The following is a 16684-nucleotide window of genomic DNA, read 5'->3' as shown; positions in this document are numbered from 1 at the left end:
CAGCTGTGGAAACAGAAACCCAGCAACAGATTTTGGCCTTCATTGCGCCTGTGTTCTTGCTCGCTGCCTCTCAGCGAAATGGAGTACAGACAGACAGCTGCTAACTCCACCAGGCAAACGATGACTCTGCGGCTTCCATGGTTTGTCACGGGATGCGAAGTTTCACCAGTTAGCCTGCTTTTACTACTGCTAATCACTGGCCACGTGCTTTAGTTTTTCTCAGTGGACAAGCTCCTTGTATTCTGAATTGGGGTTGTTTTCCTTGAATTTCCTGTGACTGCTGGATTTCAGGATACGGCAGTGAAATGTCTAGGAGACTTTGTGTTTGGTTTCAGTTGTGAGTTGCGACTTTTCAAAGTGGATGACTTGAGTTTGGCTGTGGAACCGTATCATCTTTTATTATTTTGTGTCGAGAAATATTTTTGGCTGTATGAGTAAGTTTTATCACTGATCCATCATTGTCTTTCACCATTTTGAAGGCATATAATCAGGTGCTAAATGTCAATATATTTTTCTTGTTAATATAACTTTATAACTGTTAATGTAACCGTTTCTTCTTTTCTCTTTTATACACCCTTTTCTTTTATTATCTCTAGCCCTTTCATTAGGAAATGCTATATTTTTGGTCTGAACCAATACCGTTTTTATACAGTGGTACAGATTTCAACAAAATTCTGATGACAGCCTCTAACCTTCAGCCCAAGAAAGTACCATCACAACAGGTGTAGACTTCTTTGGGCAGCGTATTTTCATGCTGAATTTGGACAACCTACCACATGAATATTGACAACATGCATATCCTACGTTTTAACAACTTATCAGACTTTTAAATCATTTTGCAGTTAGGCGTTGAGGACAAATGGATTTTTATAATTACAGTCTCATTTGGCTTGACGTTTCTCCCGGGATTAAAAAAACAAGTGCAACATACCAAACACTGTGTGTAATTTACATGCAAGGGCCATTCTAACTTTCAAGGGCTGTTAGAGTGGAAAATAAAATTTCTTCACATTTGGAAATGTAAGTTCTAGAATAATGAGCTTTTTGTGGAAAGTAAGTCCCATCCAGAGAATAGTAGTTTTTATTTTCGAATTTGTATTTTTGTACACTTCTATAAATTTGCGAAGGGTTGGTAGGAAGCTGGCTTTTTCTTTTAAGCGAAAACTTGCTTCTTCAAGAAGCAGAAACAAAACTTGTCTCGTAACAAAATTGTCTGCTCCATTCAGCACTCCGTACGTGTTTCAGATGGGCAGGGGTGTTAAGAGTAGGCAGCAGCTGCGACGGCCTTATTTATCTTGAGGGAAAACATTCACTTGGGCGTCTGCAGTCTGGCCGCCACCAGGCTCTTTTGACGTTTCAAATATCTGCTGCTTTGGACAGAAGGGCATTTCGTTATTAGTTTACATGAAAAACCGATTACAGTCAGGTCTTTTGAATGGTGTCAAAAATCTTTCTTGATGGGGAAAACCTTTCAAGATTCCTTTGGCGAAGGTGCTCAGATGTTACGATCCATGCCTTAGACCTTATTACAAGGTTATTTTGTTGAGAACTTTGCTCTGTGCCTCCTAGACATCCTGTCATGACTGTCACGAATAAATTTAAAATGCAACATGATTGTCCAAAAAAAAATGCTAATCAGATTCCAGGGACCTCTTGTGATCCTTGATTTTTTTTTTTTTTTCAACCCAGTCTGTGATGTAAGACAGAATTGATTTTTTTAGAGTTATCAGTTACAATGTTACAGTATTTCAAAATGCTTATAACTTATTGGTTTACTTTGTAGCATTTTGATGGTTATTTAATGAATAATTTAGTTATTTTCTTAGATTAGTGTTTTGTGTTCCTTGGTTGGGTTAAGCTTCCTAACTGCGTAATAGTGACTCTGAGGAAGAGGGATCCTGTTTATCAGGGGTTTCTGTGCCCTTTCCCGATGCTTGCCTGCATAGTAACTGCTTGGCTCTGCATCCCACAAGTTTTAGGAGCTGGTTTTCTAATCCCATTAATGATGCCATTAAGTGTTTAAGGCCCACTGTGTATATAACATTACACTGGGTCCTTGGAAAGTTTCTGGGACACTGTTTCTTGCTGACACAGAATTCATAATGTAAACAGAGATCAAAGGGCCGGGGGCAGAACACTTCTGACACCCACGCCATAGGCTACAGGGAAAGAGTGTTCTTTCTTTACTTCTTCCGAGGCTCTCTGAATTTCCCCCTGTGCCCTTCCCATGGACACCCATGTCACAGAAGCGGCGTGGTGGTCGTCTGTGACTCCCAATTCGTTTTACTGAACAGCAGAGGAACACCCAAGCTATTTTTCTTTGGGGAGAATTTTAGTTTAGATCTCTTTTAGACAGGGTGATTTGACTCTCCAGGACATTTTTGACATTAGTATTAGTTGGTGTCTCCTTTGTACCTTAAAAAATTAATTCTAGGGAAATATGTACAAGCATTAGTCTTTCAGTCGTGTCTGACTCTTTGTGACCCCATGGACTGTAGCCCGCCAGGCTCCTCTGTCCATGGAATTCTTCAGGCAAGAATCCTGGAGTGGGTAGCCATTCCCTTCTCCAGGGGATCTTCCCAACCCAGAGATCAAACCCTGGTCTCCTGCATTGCAGGCAGATTCTTTCTTTATTTAAAAGCACCATCACCACAACATAGTGAATTTTAAAAAAGCTAGCAGTCCTTTCATTGACTTGGTCTCTGATCGGATTCTGTGAACTTTCCTTCTCAGCTGTCTCTCTCAACATGGTTCTATTCAAGCGTGTTCCAATATTATGTAACTCGAAATTTCACCTTAGAGGGATTAGTGAAAAGTGTAGGTGATAATGTCGTAGGTGTATACACACAGAAACACAAAGGGCTTGTGGGTGATCACTCACATCTCTGTAGCACTTCACAATCCGATGAGTGCCAGCCTTTATTTCACTTAATATAACCATCCGACTATCTCGCTCAGCTTTTCTGACCATCATGTAGCTAAATAGTGATATTTCACTGTTTCCAGTGAAGAAATGTGATACGGTCATTAGGTGTGATAACTAATGACACACCCCTAATGACAGTATCACATTCTGTCATTTTTTGTATCTGTGCAGAATGGGAATTTTAGAAATATGTTTCTATCTTTACACATAAAACACCTGTGTGACAGCTCAGTGCTTTATGTGATGTGGCGTTTTAATGCTGAGGATTCTGGAGATGGCAGCTTCAGTGGGTGCTTCGGAGCACCGGCCTCGTGGACTGGACTCTGCAGATTCCTGCCGTGTCCCAGGAAGTGAGACTGCCTCTCTGAGCGTTCCCCCTTGTCAGTGAAAAAGGAGGCTAAAGACACCCACCTCATGGGTTCATGGTGAGGCTTCAGTGCGGCGTTGTGGTGGTCTTCTCCTCTCTTACCCACATCTCTGTAAGGTACACATTGTTCCCCAAGGGAGGCGATTGGGTGGCCGTGAACAGTCGGTTTTTGATCACAGGGCGTTAGACACAGGGCCACAGAAATTTAAGAAATACCTGGAATTGTTTGCTTTGAAAACTGGCTTTGATCTCCTGTGTACCGTTAGCTCAGCCTTCCCCAGTGTTTGCCCCTCGGATAATCAGCATCACAAGGCCTTAGCAGTGCCCTGTGGTGACACAGGCCTTGAAGAGACTGCAGTTCATTCCTCAGCTCTGCCTCTGACAAAAGGACCTTTAATTGTGTTTGTGCGATTAAGTTTTGAAACTTAAGTGTAGTTATATCTGCTGGCATTTCAGACATGTTGTTGGTTTGCCATGTCATTTTGGCTGTGTGTGTGTGTGTGTGTGTGTGTATTTATTTATTTATTTTAAAACCAGGCCATGTTTCCAGTTGTTCGTCTTTCCTTCTTATTGGCTGTGGCTTTTGAGCAGGAATCTAACGTTATCTGTACAAAATTTCCACGTTGTGTGGTTTACAAATGAGGGCAGTATTTGGGAGAGGCCTTATTGGATACTGCAGGTTTTCATAAATGCTGCAGCTGCTTCTCTTGGCTAAGCTTGGAGGCAGAGTTCTTCGGCATTGAACTAAAACTACAATTTTATAATACATGCTAATAAGAAAATCATTATCTCTGCACAAAAGTTCCCAATACCAGAAGACAATTTATTCCATGTAAGAATTACCTTAAATTTAATCAATGTTGTGTCTCTGTATAGTTGATAGTGTAAAATTAACTGAGGCTAATCTAAATAGTCACTTCCCTATAGCTCAGATGATAAAAATTCTGAATAGGAGTCTGTGCCATTTGATCAAGCAGATTTTTTTAAATAAAATTAATCAACTGCATTACTGCTGAGATGGATCAATGCCCTAAATACATTGACCCTTTTTAACTCCAAGACATTTGCAAAAAATGAGGAAAAAGCAGAAATTCATGGAAGGTGTTGAAACTGTTGCTTGAATGCTTGAATACCAGAATATCTAAGTTTCCATTCTGAATGCCAAAAGAAGCTCAGGAAGCCCACTCCACAATTGGCTGGTGGTTATTGAGAGGTTTGGTAACCTGTCTGCAGTCATGTACTTCCCTTGATTCATACCAGGCAGCATACTATTCCATGTCCTCCACAAGAGAGAACACCAGTGTACCCACGATTTAGAGTCAGCTGCAGTTTAAGGTGAAAAAGGCCTGAGAGGACAGTGTTGAAAATATGTGCTAAAATGTGTTGTTTAGGAGCTTGGTGACTTTTTCTGGGCAGATGGAGATGGTAGAAAGATTTTTAGAAATAATCTCAACACAGCATGCATCACAGATGCATGATATTTCCAATGGATTTTCCTTTTTAAAATCCCTTGTTTTTATTTATTTATTTATTTTGCTATAGCTTCCTTGGGCAAGAGGGAATAGCAGTGAAATAGTGGGCCGCATGGGTGGGCCTGAATGAAATGGTCAGTGTCCTGCCTGTTTCTTGATGAGTCCTGAATGGACACCTCACGGGTCTCCAGGCATCACCACATCTTAACAGGAAGTGTAATCTTCAGGCTGGAGGTGAAGTAGATTGAATTTCATGTAGCCTGCTTTTTATACCCTGATCATTTTAGAACCAAGGGCTGTTCTGAGACTTTGGACTAGACTGCTTCATGGGAAGGAAAAGGTCATGGCTGTATGATCAATTGAGTTGAAAGGGACCCTGCTTTCTCTGGTTTGATTGTCGTGGCCACACTTGTGGTTTCGTCGCTAAGCCTTGACTGACTCTTGTGACCCCAGGGACTGTAGCCCCCCAGGCTCCTCTGTCCATGGGATCCTCCAGGCAGGAATACTGGAGTGGGTTGCCATTTCCTTCTCCAGGGATCTTCCAGACCCAGGAACTGAACTCAGGTCTCCTGCATTGCAGGCAGATTCTTTACTGACTGAGCTACAAGGGAAGCCCCCTGTGGGCACACTAGGTGTTCAAATACTTGGTTTTGGTTCCTTGAGGTGTCTACCCCAACTATCTCTTCTTTGAAACAACTTGTTTATTTTAGTACTGAGTATTATGACCTATACGTGGTAAGCAGAAAGTGAAGAAGTCCCTCCAGGAGGGAAAAGACCAGCATTTCCCCAGGCAAATTTGCCTTTCAGAATTTGCATAGCCTTCTTTTGGGGCTTCATTTTTATACATCAGGGCAAGTTAGGTGGCATTTACATCTGTAATAACTCTGAGGAATCTGCTTTTAATCCGTGATCTTTTGTTGCTTACCTTTTCCTGGGAGGTTCAGACAGGGTAGGGATGTCATTATATTAGGTATGTGAGGCTTCAAATAATTTGATAGATGTATAGTTTTTTTATTCTTACTCTCTGTGGGATAATCCAGAACTGACAAACTTTTAAAATATATTTAATGACCCGCAAATGTTGTAACTCATCCAGTTCCTTGAGTGACCTTTTAAAGCTTCATTATCATACTTGTTGAGGTTGTTTTTTTTTTTTTTTTAAATACCCGGCTAGGCATTTGACTCTTCAAGGAGGACAGAAATGTTGCTGTGGTCCGATTGTTTAAAATCTGAGCTGAGCAGAAAAGTCAAGGTGGAGTAGAAAAACTGAAACACGTGTACTAAATTCCAGCCGAAGAACCTAGTGCTTCTTCAAAGCAGAGAGGTTTTCCGGCAAGAAGGTCCATTGTGGGACTCAACTTTCCTAAGGAGTTGGGCTGGGTTGAACACTGCACACTAACAGCCTAGTTCTCGGTTCTTTTATAGTATCTTTCTCAAGAGTAAAAGCACCTTAAGCTTAGTATCTATTCAGTATGTACTTAGTGATCATGCTTTACCACTTGAAAAAAGAGATGCTAAATTGTAGTATAACTTTAAACATTTTAATGTAATTTCAGTATTTAACTTTGTTAACCTCTTGTCTCAAATGGTAAAGAATCTGCCTGCAATGCAGGGGACCCAGCTTCAATCCCTGGGTCAGGAAGATCCCCTGGAGAAGGACATGGAAACCCACTCCAGTGTTCTTGCCTGGAGAATTCCATGGACAGAGGAGCCTGGTGGGCTACAGTCCATGGGGTCACAGAGAGTCGGACACGACTGACGTGGCTATCACTTTTTCACTTTCAATCTCTTATAGTAGAAGCCATTTTTAATCCTGCTATAATATTCTACACATTCACATATATATTATGAGGATACCCAGATGCTATAGCAAAGGACACAGTGCTGAAAATAGTTTCGTAGAAACACAATGTGCTTCAGGGCCTGCCTGCACCCTCGGTTGAAATTATATTAGCAAGAGGCGCTCTTGTATCCTGTAGGCTGGCACTCTCCTTTGACGAGTGTATGCAGCAAGAGTCGTTTCTTTGTTTTATGTTTATAAACTTAGAGATGTGAGTTTCCTTAAGAATTACGTAGACCAGTTCCCTTCCAGTTGAAAGATGAGGAAACTGAGGGTGTTATTTTCACCCTTGAGAATATTCTTTGTGTCTCACAAGCGTGCAGCAGTTATTTTTGAATATGCAGCGTGCAAAGCGCTGTAAGTGGTCTGTCACCCACTGCCTGTGGTGGGAACCAGCGCTTGCCTGTGCCTGTTCTCCTGAGTCGGTGCTTCTGCTGGGCACACATGCCTCGTCTGAGCTGTTGTCTGCTGAACAGAAAGTTCTACAAACCAGGCTTCCCAGCCTCCTAGATTCCCACCATTGAGGCATGCTTATACATAGGACAGGAGCTGTGGGTCATGATGGACAGGAGTGATGTCACGGAAGGGGAAGGTCAGAACCAGATCTGGAAAGATGGCCGGGATTTGTCTCGGTGGGTCAGTGGGAGGAGCTGTGTTTTTGAAAGACTGAAGGTAGAAACCACCAGTGATGTGATTTCTGTATTTGCTGAAGAATTTTAATTCCTTGATCACAGTTAGCAAGTTTCAACCTGTTGTTTCTTAATGTGAACAGTTGTTGAAGAATTTGCGGGGGGAGGGGGCGTACGGGGTGAGTGGTGATCAGCATGAATAATTCCTCCCTTGCCATCAAATGTGGAGTTGAGTGAATCCCTTCCTTGCCTGTCTGCCTACCGTCCACAGACCTATTCTGCCAGCACATGCCTGGAGGTAGGAGGACTGGTGTGGAGGTGGACAGGGCTGAAATGGGCGCAGAGGGACAGGGTGTTCAGCCCTCGCGCCCTCAGATGGAGTGGGTCTCCTACGGACGGAGGAGGCTGCTGACGGCAGGTGCGATCCGTTTGCATCCTCAGGGCCCGCACCGGCTCCCGTACGGGGGCTGCAGGCAGAAAGGGGGAGGCCTCAGAGCCGCCCCGTCCCCTTACAGGGCGGGCAGAGCCGGGGCCTTGGCTGCGTTTCCTCTTCCAGAACCTCGGAGGAGTCGCGAGTTTTCTCAGGCTAGTTAGTCTAGCCTCAGTTCTCAGGCTGTCAAACCTTAGTACCGGAGACTGTTCCTGTGGTGTCACAGTGCTTGAAAAATGGGAAGCAGTTTTTCTCTTTAAGCAAGTGTTCTTTCAAGATGCTTTCTGCTGCCTGTGTCACGGCAGGATGTGGGTGGGTTTATTTTTTGCACTTGTGCACCAGGCAGTCTGCTCCTGACTTGCAGATTGCATTTATTATAAGGCATGCTGTCCATTGATGGATAAAGTGTGGGCTGCAGAGCAGGCCCACCGCGTTGAAAATAGCTCGTCTGGCCTGCAGGCCTCACCCCCAGAGAGAGGCCGGCCTCTCAGAAGTCATGTCCGGGAGCAGGGCTTGCTGCGTCTGCTTTCCCCGGTGTCTGAGGTCATTGTTTTTGTCCTCTGCTCCATCGTGTGCTTCCTTGACAGACGGAGGCCTTGAAACACGGTCACAGCCTCGGTTCAGGGAGAAGACATGAGCCGGGGAGAGCATTCTTAAGTCGCGGCGAAGGAAATTGATGCTCTTTTGTCCCAGCGACAATTTCCCTGATAACGTGGGTTGAAACAAAGGGAAATACCAGGCTCCCAATGTTTTGTGCTGATGTCCTGCCTAAGGCATCAGAAAGTGGCCCCAGCCAATTTCTCCTCATTTCTTGGAACCAACCTCCTCAGGCCTGTGCAGAGGTGCTGGGTTTGGAGAAGCCGACGGAGGCCCCGGAGGGTGGAAAGTTCCATTAGAGAGAGCGGGCCTGGGAGCAGTGTCTCAGCCTCGCGACCAGGAAGGGGTCAGGGGCAGGGTACCAAGCGGTTCAGAGGCGCCTCCCTTAGGGAGCAGAGCCCTGCATCTGCTGATCTGTGCTCCCAGAACCCTCCGTGCAGATAGTTTTTCCTTTTGAGCAGGTTTCTTATTTTGCCACATGAATGTGTTGCAACCTTCTCTCGGTGGCCAGGTGGCCTGTGTTGGAATGCCGGTGTGTGTTGCCAAGCAAAACAGACGCGGGAAGACTTCCCTGAAGCGGCGGGGGTGGGGGGGGGTGGGGGGGGGTGGGGGGGGGGGGGGGGGTGTGGAGGGCCAGGGAAGGTCGGTCATGTTGGGGGCGGGACAGGACTAAATGGTCTTTGTCTGCAGGATAGAAGTTTAAAAAGCCATTGCTTCACAACTGAGAAAATCCTAGGTTCTCAAAGGCATTTCCAGGCCCACTGAGGGCCTCTCTTTTTTCTCTCTCTCTCTCTCTGCACCCTGCATTCAGAATGGGGTTTAAATAGTTCAACACAGCAGGAAGAATTAAGTATTAATATTAACCTTCTGTCCAGCATAAGCCACTGGTCATCAGATTTTTCAGTTTTCTTTTCATGTATTACTCTTTCTGCCTATTCACAGGCAGACTCCTAGCAGAATGGAATCTGCCAAGGATGATGCCGATTTGGTAAGGAGAACCTCACTGATTCTGATTATCCAGTTCTTTAAAGGACCCCATGGCCAGGAGCGGGTGATTGCTGGGAGTGGGGGATGGTACCAGGTGACTCTGACGTGCAGCCAGGGTTGAGAACAACTGGTTTAAGAAGTTGGTGCTAGAGACCACCTTAATCTTGGCTTGGCGTTAATTAATCACCCCTGGTGTAAATACTCATTTAGTGCATTTTTTCTTATGTGTTCTTTCCTCATCACCCCCCTTCAAATACACATCTGTCTATGTGGTGGCTCGTGCTGGAAGTGGGGTGTCCTTTTGTGGCTTAGTCCACAAGGTAAATTTCCATTCCAAGGAGGCCTATATGTTAAGAGCAACAGCATGTTCCAGTTGGATATTTGCAACTTGTATGGAGAAAAATTTCTCTCCCCAAATTGCTTCGAAATGAAAGCAATAATTTTCTCCTCCGTTTCCAACTGCAACAAGCAAGTGAAAGTGGGGTTCCAATTCTAGACAGGTAAGACCGGTCTGCCCTGTCAGATCTTACCTGCAAATGTGACTTTTCTCCAGGGAACGAAAGTTATCTTCCTTCTGTAAATATTAACTGAGTGCATTTTTGTGGTTTGGAAAACTCCACTTCTTGGAAGTGTTGACAAGGCGTCAAGCCTTCATGAATTTCAGAGAAGTGGTAATAGGTGCTTTCTTCCCTGTAATGTTTAAAAGCAGAATATTAAAAATGCAAAAGGATTTTAAGGTTAGCTGCTCCAGTATCTCACTTTTTAAACGAGCAAGTGTATGTTTTGGCACACAGGAAGAGGGTCACAGAGCTTTGATACCAGGAGGCCTCATGCCCAAACCGTTGCTGTTCCTGCTACACCCAGGGCGTGCATGCGTGTCCAGTCGTATCCGACACTTTGTGACCCCATGGACTGTAGCCCACCAGGCTCTTCTATCCATGGAATTTTCCAGGCAGGAATACTGGAGTGGGTTGCCATTTCTTACTGCAGGGAATCTTCCCAACCCAGGGATCGAACCCGTGTCTTTTGAGTCTCCTGCGTTGGCAGGCGGATTCTTCACCACTTGCGCCACCTCAGAAGCCCACTGCACCCAGCACAGGGAGTGTTCACTCCAGCTGCATCTGGCAGTCTTACAGATGAGCTCTCCAAGGGTGGCTCACACGATTCTGTCACTGCTTTTCATGCTGTCTTAAGTAGAACATTCTAAGCATATCTCTGTTTTGTTTGTTTTTGACTGTTACCCTCACAGCAAAGGATTATTGTATAATGTAGTTATTCTTTATGGAAGTTTTTCTTAATGATGCCATCAGGGCTTAATAAGATATATAATACATTTTGCATCATCATTAAAGCTCTCAAGACACCCATGATCTTTGGGAAGAACTTGCTGCTTATGTTGATTTCCCATCTCTCTTGCTCGCCAATTACCACTTCTTATAGCCATCAGGATAGTAACTTGCCTTCCTCTTACCTGCTAAGGATTCAGGAGGTGTTTAGACAAGCTTGTTAGGATTGTTTATAGAGTGAGGCTGTAAATAGGCTGAGAGGAAGGATTTGAGTCGTTCCTTTTGAATAAAGCATGTGATTTGTCTTTTGTCTTTCCAGTCCCTTTGCCTGTTTTATTCTTTTTTTCCCTTTTAGCATGTCTGGAATCAGATCATTTTAAGACTTCAGAATTCAGTGGGACAGAGTCTGTGCCAGCTGTTGCGCACAGTTCTTGGCACATGTAGTGTATTAGTGCTTAATCAGTGTGAGCTTTTATTATTCTTCCCTCTGAAGGAAAAGATGTCAGTTCTTCACAGGTGTTTAGGGGTTGGGTGCCCAGCAAACCTGTCATCTGCTTTTATGTTTGTGCACACATTTGTGGTCCATCTTAATTCTTATTGCTGTCTGGGTTTTGTCCTTATCCTTTTAGGGTTAATAAATTTTCTACTGGACTGTATGGAAGAACCATGAAAAAGATCAATAAAAAGTTTCCTTAGAAAAGATTTTATGAGTCACTAAACTACCAGGTGTCGGCAACTTCAGACTTTAAGTTAAGGACTTTGAAGGGTTTGATGGTTTATTGTCCTTTTTTGTTTTTGTTTTAAATTGAACTATAGTTAATTTGCAATGTTGTGTTAGTTTCTGGTGTGTAGCAAAAATGATTTATTCTCCTCTTTTTTAAAGGCCAAACCAAGATCACTTTATAATAGTGGCTGCCTTTCCCCTAGATGTACTTCTGGGAATGTTCTTTCTGATTTTCATTAAATCCAAACAGAGTTGTCATAATTTAAAACTTGCTCTTTAGCTCTGTAAAGTCTGAAAACCAAATTATAAACCATGATGTACAGTTGATTATAGATCAGTAATTTTATCAAGAGTTATGTAATTGCACATATTGTGTCTTTTGCTGTTGAATAGGATAAAAATGTAGGAATTGAGTTAAGCTCATTGATTACATTTACCTGATAATAACTGTATTAAAATGAGCCTTTATTTTTCTTTCCCTACTTCACATTCAGTGTGCTTCTTTCTAATCTCTGAATTTCAGGAGTCTATTAATAAAGTATGTGTAAAGAATTAGTTGCTAATTTTGGATGTGCTTGAAATGAGATTGTCAGCAAATTACAACTTCAAACATAGGACTGCAGTTTGTTATAGATTGGACATCATCTCTGGTATAGAAGATAAATTCCAGTGTAGGAAAAATATAAAGACTTTATCACTTCTGATTTTTTCATATATTAGACTTTTCTTATATGCCTTTATGATACTTAAAATGTAATAAAAGATCAGGGATAGTTTTTTACCCCAGACAAATCTTTATTTGTGTTAACATTTTGCAGTGTTAAATTTACTGGAAATTAGAGACTAGAAAACAAATCTTTAACTGATTAAATAGTAACTATTTACTAAACCCAAGTCTTTAGGTAACAGCTGTGACATAAGCTATAATTCAGTGGTAAAGCTGGCAGGAAATTAATATTATTTAATGCAGCTTCCTCCCTTTAACAAAAAAAATTAATTAGCTCCAGAGAGGTTTGTGCTTTGCTTGTTGTTGCTTCCTTTATGAACCTGAAGGTCAGGGAGGATTCGTGACCCTTCCGAATTCCTTTTACCTTCCGGATGCAGTTCTGGAGATGCAGGTGTTCTGTAAGAGAGACGTGGCCACCACTCTTGGGAGGCTTATGTTCCAGTTATTCTAGTTGTGCTAGGTAGTAAAAAGATACTACTAAATGAAGTGAGCATTTATGTAAATACGCCAAAGGAGGTAAATGGAATGCTGAGACAGAGAGAGTGATGGGGAGGCCTGTGTGAAGAAGGGTGGTGGGGAGAAGCCCCCTCAGTGGCCGACTGTGGCCGGGGTCTGACGGGTGAGCAGAAGGAGCCTTCTCTCCGGCCCGCAGAGGTCCCGCGAAGGGAGTTGGGGGAGCGAAGGGGGATCCCAGTGACGCTGAGCGCAGAGAGGGAAGCGGGTGGTAGTCCTCGGGGTGTTGAAGATGTGCCCGGACCCCAGCGCTTTCACGTCAGGGCTGTGTCCTATCCGTAGATCACGCAGAAGCACCTTGGTAGATTAAAAAAGTCGAATTTTGATCTAGCTTCTCTGGAACCTGGGGAAAAAAGTAGCTGTTTTTAAAAGTATGGATCATCTGACTTTCTAGAGGAAGAGCACTTAGCATCTGATACCACCTTTGAGATGTATAAAGGGGCCCTCACTCCAGTTATGCCTCTGCAAACCCTTTGGGTGTTGTTTGGGGGGCTCTGAAGAGCCTCTAGTACCACAGTCCTTTATGTCTCAGCACGGAAAAGAATTCAACAAGAGGCAAAGTAAGAGATGGGAAGTGATCTGTTAGAATAGGAAGCTTGTGAGGCTCACAGGCGGGTGGGCAGGAGGGTGCCAGGCCCTGAGGTCACTCACGGGGATACAGTTTTATAATCGAAGGAGAAGCGAGGAGGGGAGAAGAACGCCTTCCTCTTTCTTGAGTGGACATCATGCATCCATCACCAGCTCCTCCTCCAGGTTGAACAGGGGAGTTTTATTATCCCTATGTGGTCAAGCCAGGTCCACAGATTACTGTCTTTTATGTGTGCGGAGAGCGTGTCCTAGGGGTCCCTAACTCACTGAGCTCTCTGGCAGGATGTGGGCCTCGTGTCTCCATTGTTGTATTGTCTGGGGGCATGCCCCGTGCTTCTGTGGCATGGTTTTGTTGATAAGCAAGCCTGCTTGGGCTTATGGTTAAGCAAAACTGCTCTCTTGAGTAACCATTAATTTACAGGGCTCTCCCGTATTTTTTACTTACCATCCCCTAGTGGGATGAACTATAATTACATACTTTGTCCCTTTATTAACTATTTAATTACATACTTTGTCTCTTTACTCTGTCCCTGTTGCTCTTGAAAATGATAGGAAGGCACTTAAAAATTTTTTTGTTCATTGAATTATAGTTAATCTAGAGTGTTGTGTTAATTTCTACTGTACAGTAAGTGATTTGGTTATATATGTAGTTACATTTTTTTTCTTACACTTTTCATTGTGGTTTATCACGGGATATGAAATATAGATCCTTGTGCGATACAGCAGGACCTTGTTGATAATCCATCGTAGGATATAGTACTTTGTGTCTGCTAATCTCAAACTCCCTCCCCACCCCCCCAAAGGCAGTTCTTATTTCCTTTCCTAAATTCTGTGTCTCATATTTAGCCTCTGCTGAGATCCCTGAAGACAGGACAGATAGGAATGTGTGAGGTCATAAAGATTTCCTTACGTGTCTTTAGATTCCATCTTCACTTTTGAAATGTCGGGCAGAGAAGCGTAAACTGGCCTTGTTTGTTTTCCGTTTTGGGGCCCTGTGTGGTTGTTGACGGCTGGGTGTTGTAGAGAGGGCTTTATGACTTCGTAACGAGTTGGGCTAATGCATTTATCCATTCAGTACGTTCCAGTTGGCAGTGTGCTCCGTTTTTGGACCACAGTGGTAGTCGGCTGTGTGACCTTCAGTGCGGATTTCATTCTGACCCTGGTTAAATCCAGGAGATTGTAGGCACACATCCTTCTTTGAGAAAACATGAGAAGACCGCGTGGAAGATAAGGGTGGCTGCCGGGGTCACCACCCCTGCCCATCACGAGGCGGCGTGTCTCCCCGCCCCTGGAATCGGCCGGCACTGTGAATGCAGAGGCAGGGACGCTGGGCTCCCTTGACGTTTAGTCTTTAGAAGTCCTGGCAGCTTCTGCTTCCTGCCCTTGGGGAATGTGTGCCTCCGGGATCCAACTGCCACCTGAAGAAGCCGAAGTTAGCCACGTGGAGGAAAGTTCCGGCCTTCTATCATCCCCACCAACGTGCCCGACAGGTGAACGAAGCCTGGATGGACCATCTAAACGGCTCTGGTGGTTTTAAGCCCCTAAACTTCAGGGTGTTTTTTTTTTTTTTTGCGACAGATAAGCTCCTTTACTGAACACTCAGCCTGGGGGAGCCGTCAGAGCCGCCTCCTGTAGGTGAGCCCCGCGGGCTGTGGGGTGAAGGGCTCCGACAGCTGCTCTTCCCGGAAGCTGGAGGAGGGCCGCCGACCGCATAGCTCAGGGATGCACTGGCCTAGACAGCTGAGGGGCAACTGCGGTGGCCCCGAGGAGCCCAGCGAGCGGGCGTCTTGCTGTCGGGGATGGAGCTGTTCAGCTGGAAGGGGGAAGAGAACTGTGTAGTTTAAGGAAATCCATCCTACTGTCAGAAGTGGCACCGAGAGAAGCGGTCTACCGAGGGCGTGCCCGAGATGCAGTTGTTAAAATCTAGTTTAATAAGTGGTGGTGAAGGACCTCTTCCAAATAATTTAAAAAATGGCTTAATGTGGTATGAGAGTCTTCATTTCTCCCCTCTGAATCGCCAGTGAATTTCAGGGTCCGCTGACCTTGCCCCGTAGCCCCTCGGAGCCGCAGCAGTGGGTATAGTGATTCTCGTTTTGTTTTCCTATAGTAGGTGCTCAGTGAGTGGAATCAGTTTCTCTAGTCATTTGGTTCATGTTACATCCCACTTGCCTAAAGTTTGCTCTAAAGCAAAATCTGTTAGCGTTTAAAATCACAGCAAATGATGTCGGCTACGAGCACACGGCTTTTCTTCATGCCGGGTGATTAACCACTACGCGCACACACACCCCAAACACAGATCTGACGTGAAAGGACTCTCATGTTTCTTGAGTAACATGAAAAGATACAAAGCCCTGGTTCCACGTCTTGCACACGAGGCCGCGCGGGCACTTGTTTCGGGGAAACCGCCGTCTGGCAGCAGCGTCAGCCGCCCCTCCGGCCACGGCCTGAGCCACCTCCGCGTCGTGGGGCCGCCCCGGGAGCTGGGGGTGGTCAGGGAGGCCTGGCGTGCTGCGGTCCTGGGGGTCGCAGAGAGGCGGACTCGGCTGAGCGGAGGAGCACTGCGGCCTCGGGGCCACAGCTTCCGCCCGCGCCCTGGCCTCGCCTGGAGAGGGTGGGCCACCCTGCGAAGCAGAGGCTCCCACCCCGCTGCACCCCGCCATCCCGGGGGTGGGGGCGGCCGGTGTCCCCGGGGACGAGGCTCAGCGACCTGTCGTCGTCACCCTGGTGTGTGGGCCCGCGCCGCGGGAGCAACTGGTTAGGTTAACTCTTTGGCCTCTTTTGACACTTTTTTACGCTAATGGTTTGGTAAAGATTCTTGCTCAAGTCCAGTAGCAAGAGTGAAAAAAAAAAAAAAATTCTGGCCTTGTGTTGAGGTTTTGCTTGCAGTTTTAAAAATAGCCCTGCTGGAGTGTTTTAAATAAATAGAGCACTCGATTTAAGGCCCTTTGTCTCTGCTGACAGTTTCTGTGACCCCTGGTCACGTTGCTTTTCTGAGCCCACTTCCTTATTTGCTAAGTGACAGCGCATGCGTTCGAGTTTCTGTAAGGAATAAAGGAGATCGCTTTAAGAGCTCTGGCGATGCTGACGTGCTGTACAAGTGTGGTTGATTATGGTGTTATTCATGATAAAATGCTTACTGGAGAAAGTTTATTAGTCCATCCACGGCCCTGTCCTGCCTCCCCTCCCAGATGATGGCTTGAGAGAGATTTCAGGCTTAAGTGATTAAGGAAGACTCCAGGATGTAAAGACCCACATCTTTGGTCTGAGCTGTGCGTAAGGTGGACCCTGCCTGTGAAATCGTCAGGATGCGCTGGATGTCCACGCTCACCGCTTCTAACCCTTGTGAGCAGGCACTTTGCTGGGGTGGGCCATGTCCTGCTGTTTGTAAAACGTTTCTGTCTAAAGAGAGTTGGTTTTCTTCCCTGGAGAGCATTTATTTCTCAGTGCCAGGCTCCAGACTGGCTGTCCTACCCTTGGCTTTTTGCTTGGCAGACGGGCAGCCAGGTCATCAGGGGGAATTTATGGCAGGTCGGGGTAAGAGAGCTGCACCAGGAGGAGAAAGGGGACTTGGCTATCTAAAGGGAGGCACGTTAGCCTT

General features: G+C 45.2%; 1 protein-coding gene across 13 annotated transcripts in view; it reads left to right on the top strand.

Annotated features, from left to right (window-relative positions):
• The window catches only part of NEDD4L (NEDD4 like E3 ubiquitin protein ligase), a 363454-nt gene that overhangs the window by 218660 nt on the left and 128110 nt on the right, over positions 1-16684 (top strand). Inside the window, exon 1 of one of the 13 annotated variants that reach the window (XM_070452461.1) lies at positions 15-140. The exons of the other annotated variants lie outside the window; for them this stretch is intronic. Coding sequence (XP_070308562.1) covers positions 138-140 — 3 coding nt within the window. The 5' untranslated portion in view covers positions 15-137. Of the gene's footprint in view, positions 1-14; positions 141-16684 lie in introns of those variants that run through there. 13 annotated transcript variants of the gene reach the window in all.

This window comes from Odocoileus virginianus, chromosome 22, assembly GCF_023699985.2.
Source record: "Odocoileus virginianus isolate 20LAN1187 ecotype Illinois chromosome 22, Ovbor_1.2, whole genome shotgun sequence".
Classification (NCBI taxonomy): domain Eukaryota; kingdom Metazoa; phylum Chordata; class Mammalia; order Artiodactyla; family Cervidae; genus Odocoileus; species Odocoileus virginianus.
The sequence above is the reverse complement of the archived record's forward strand: the minus strand, read 5'-3'. Positions and strand labels throughout refer to the sequence as shown.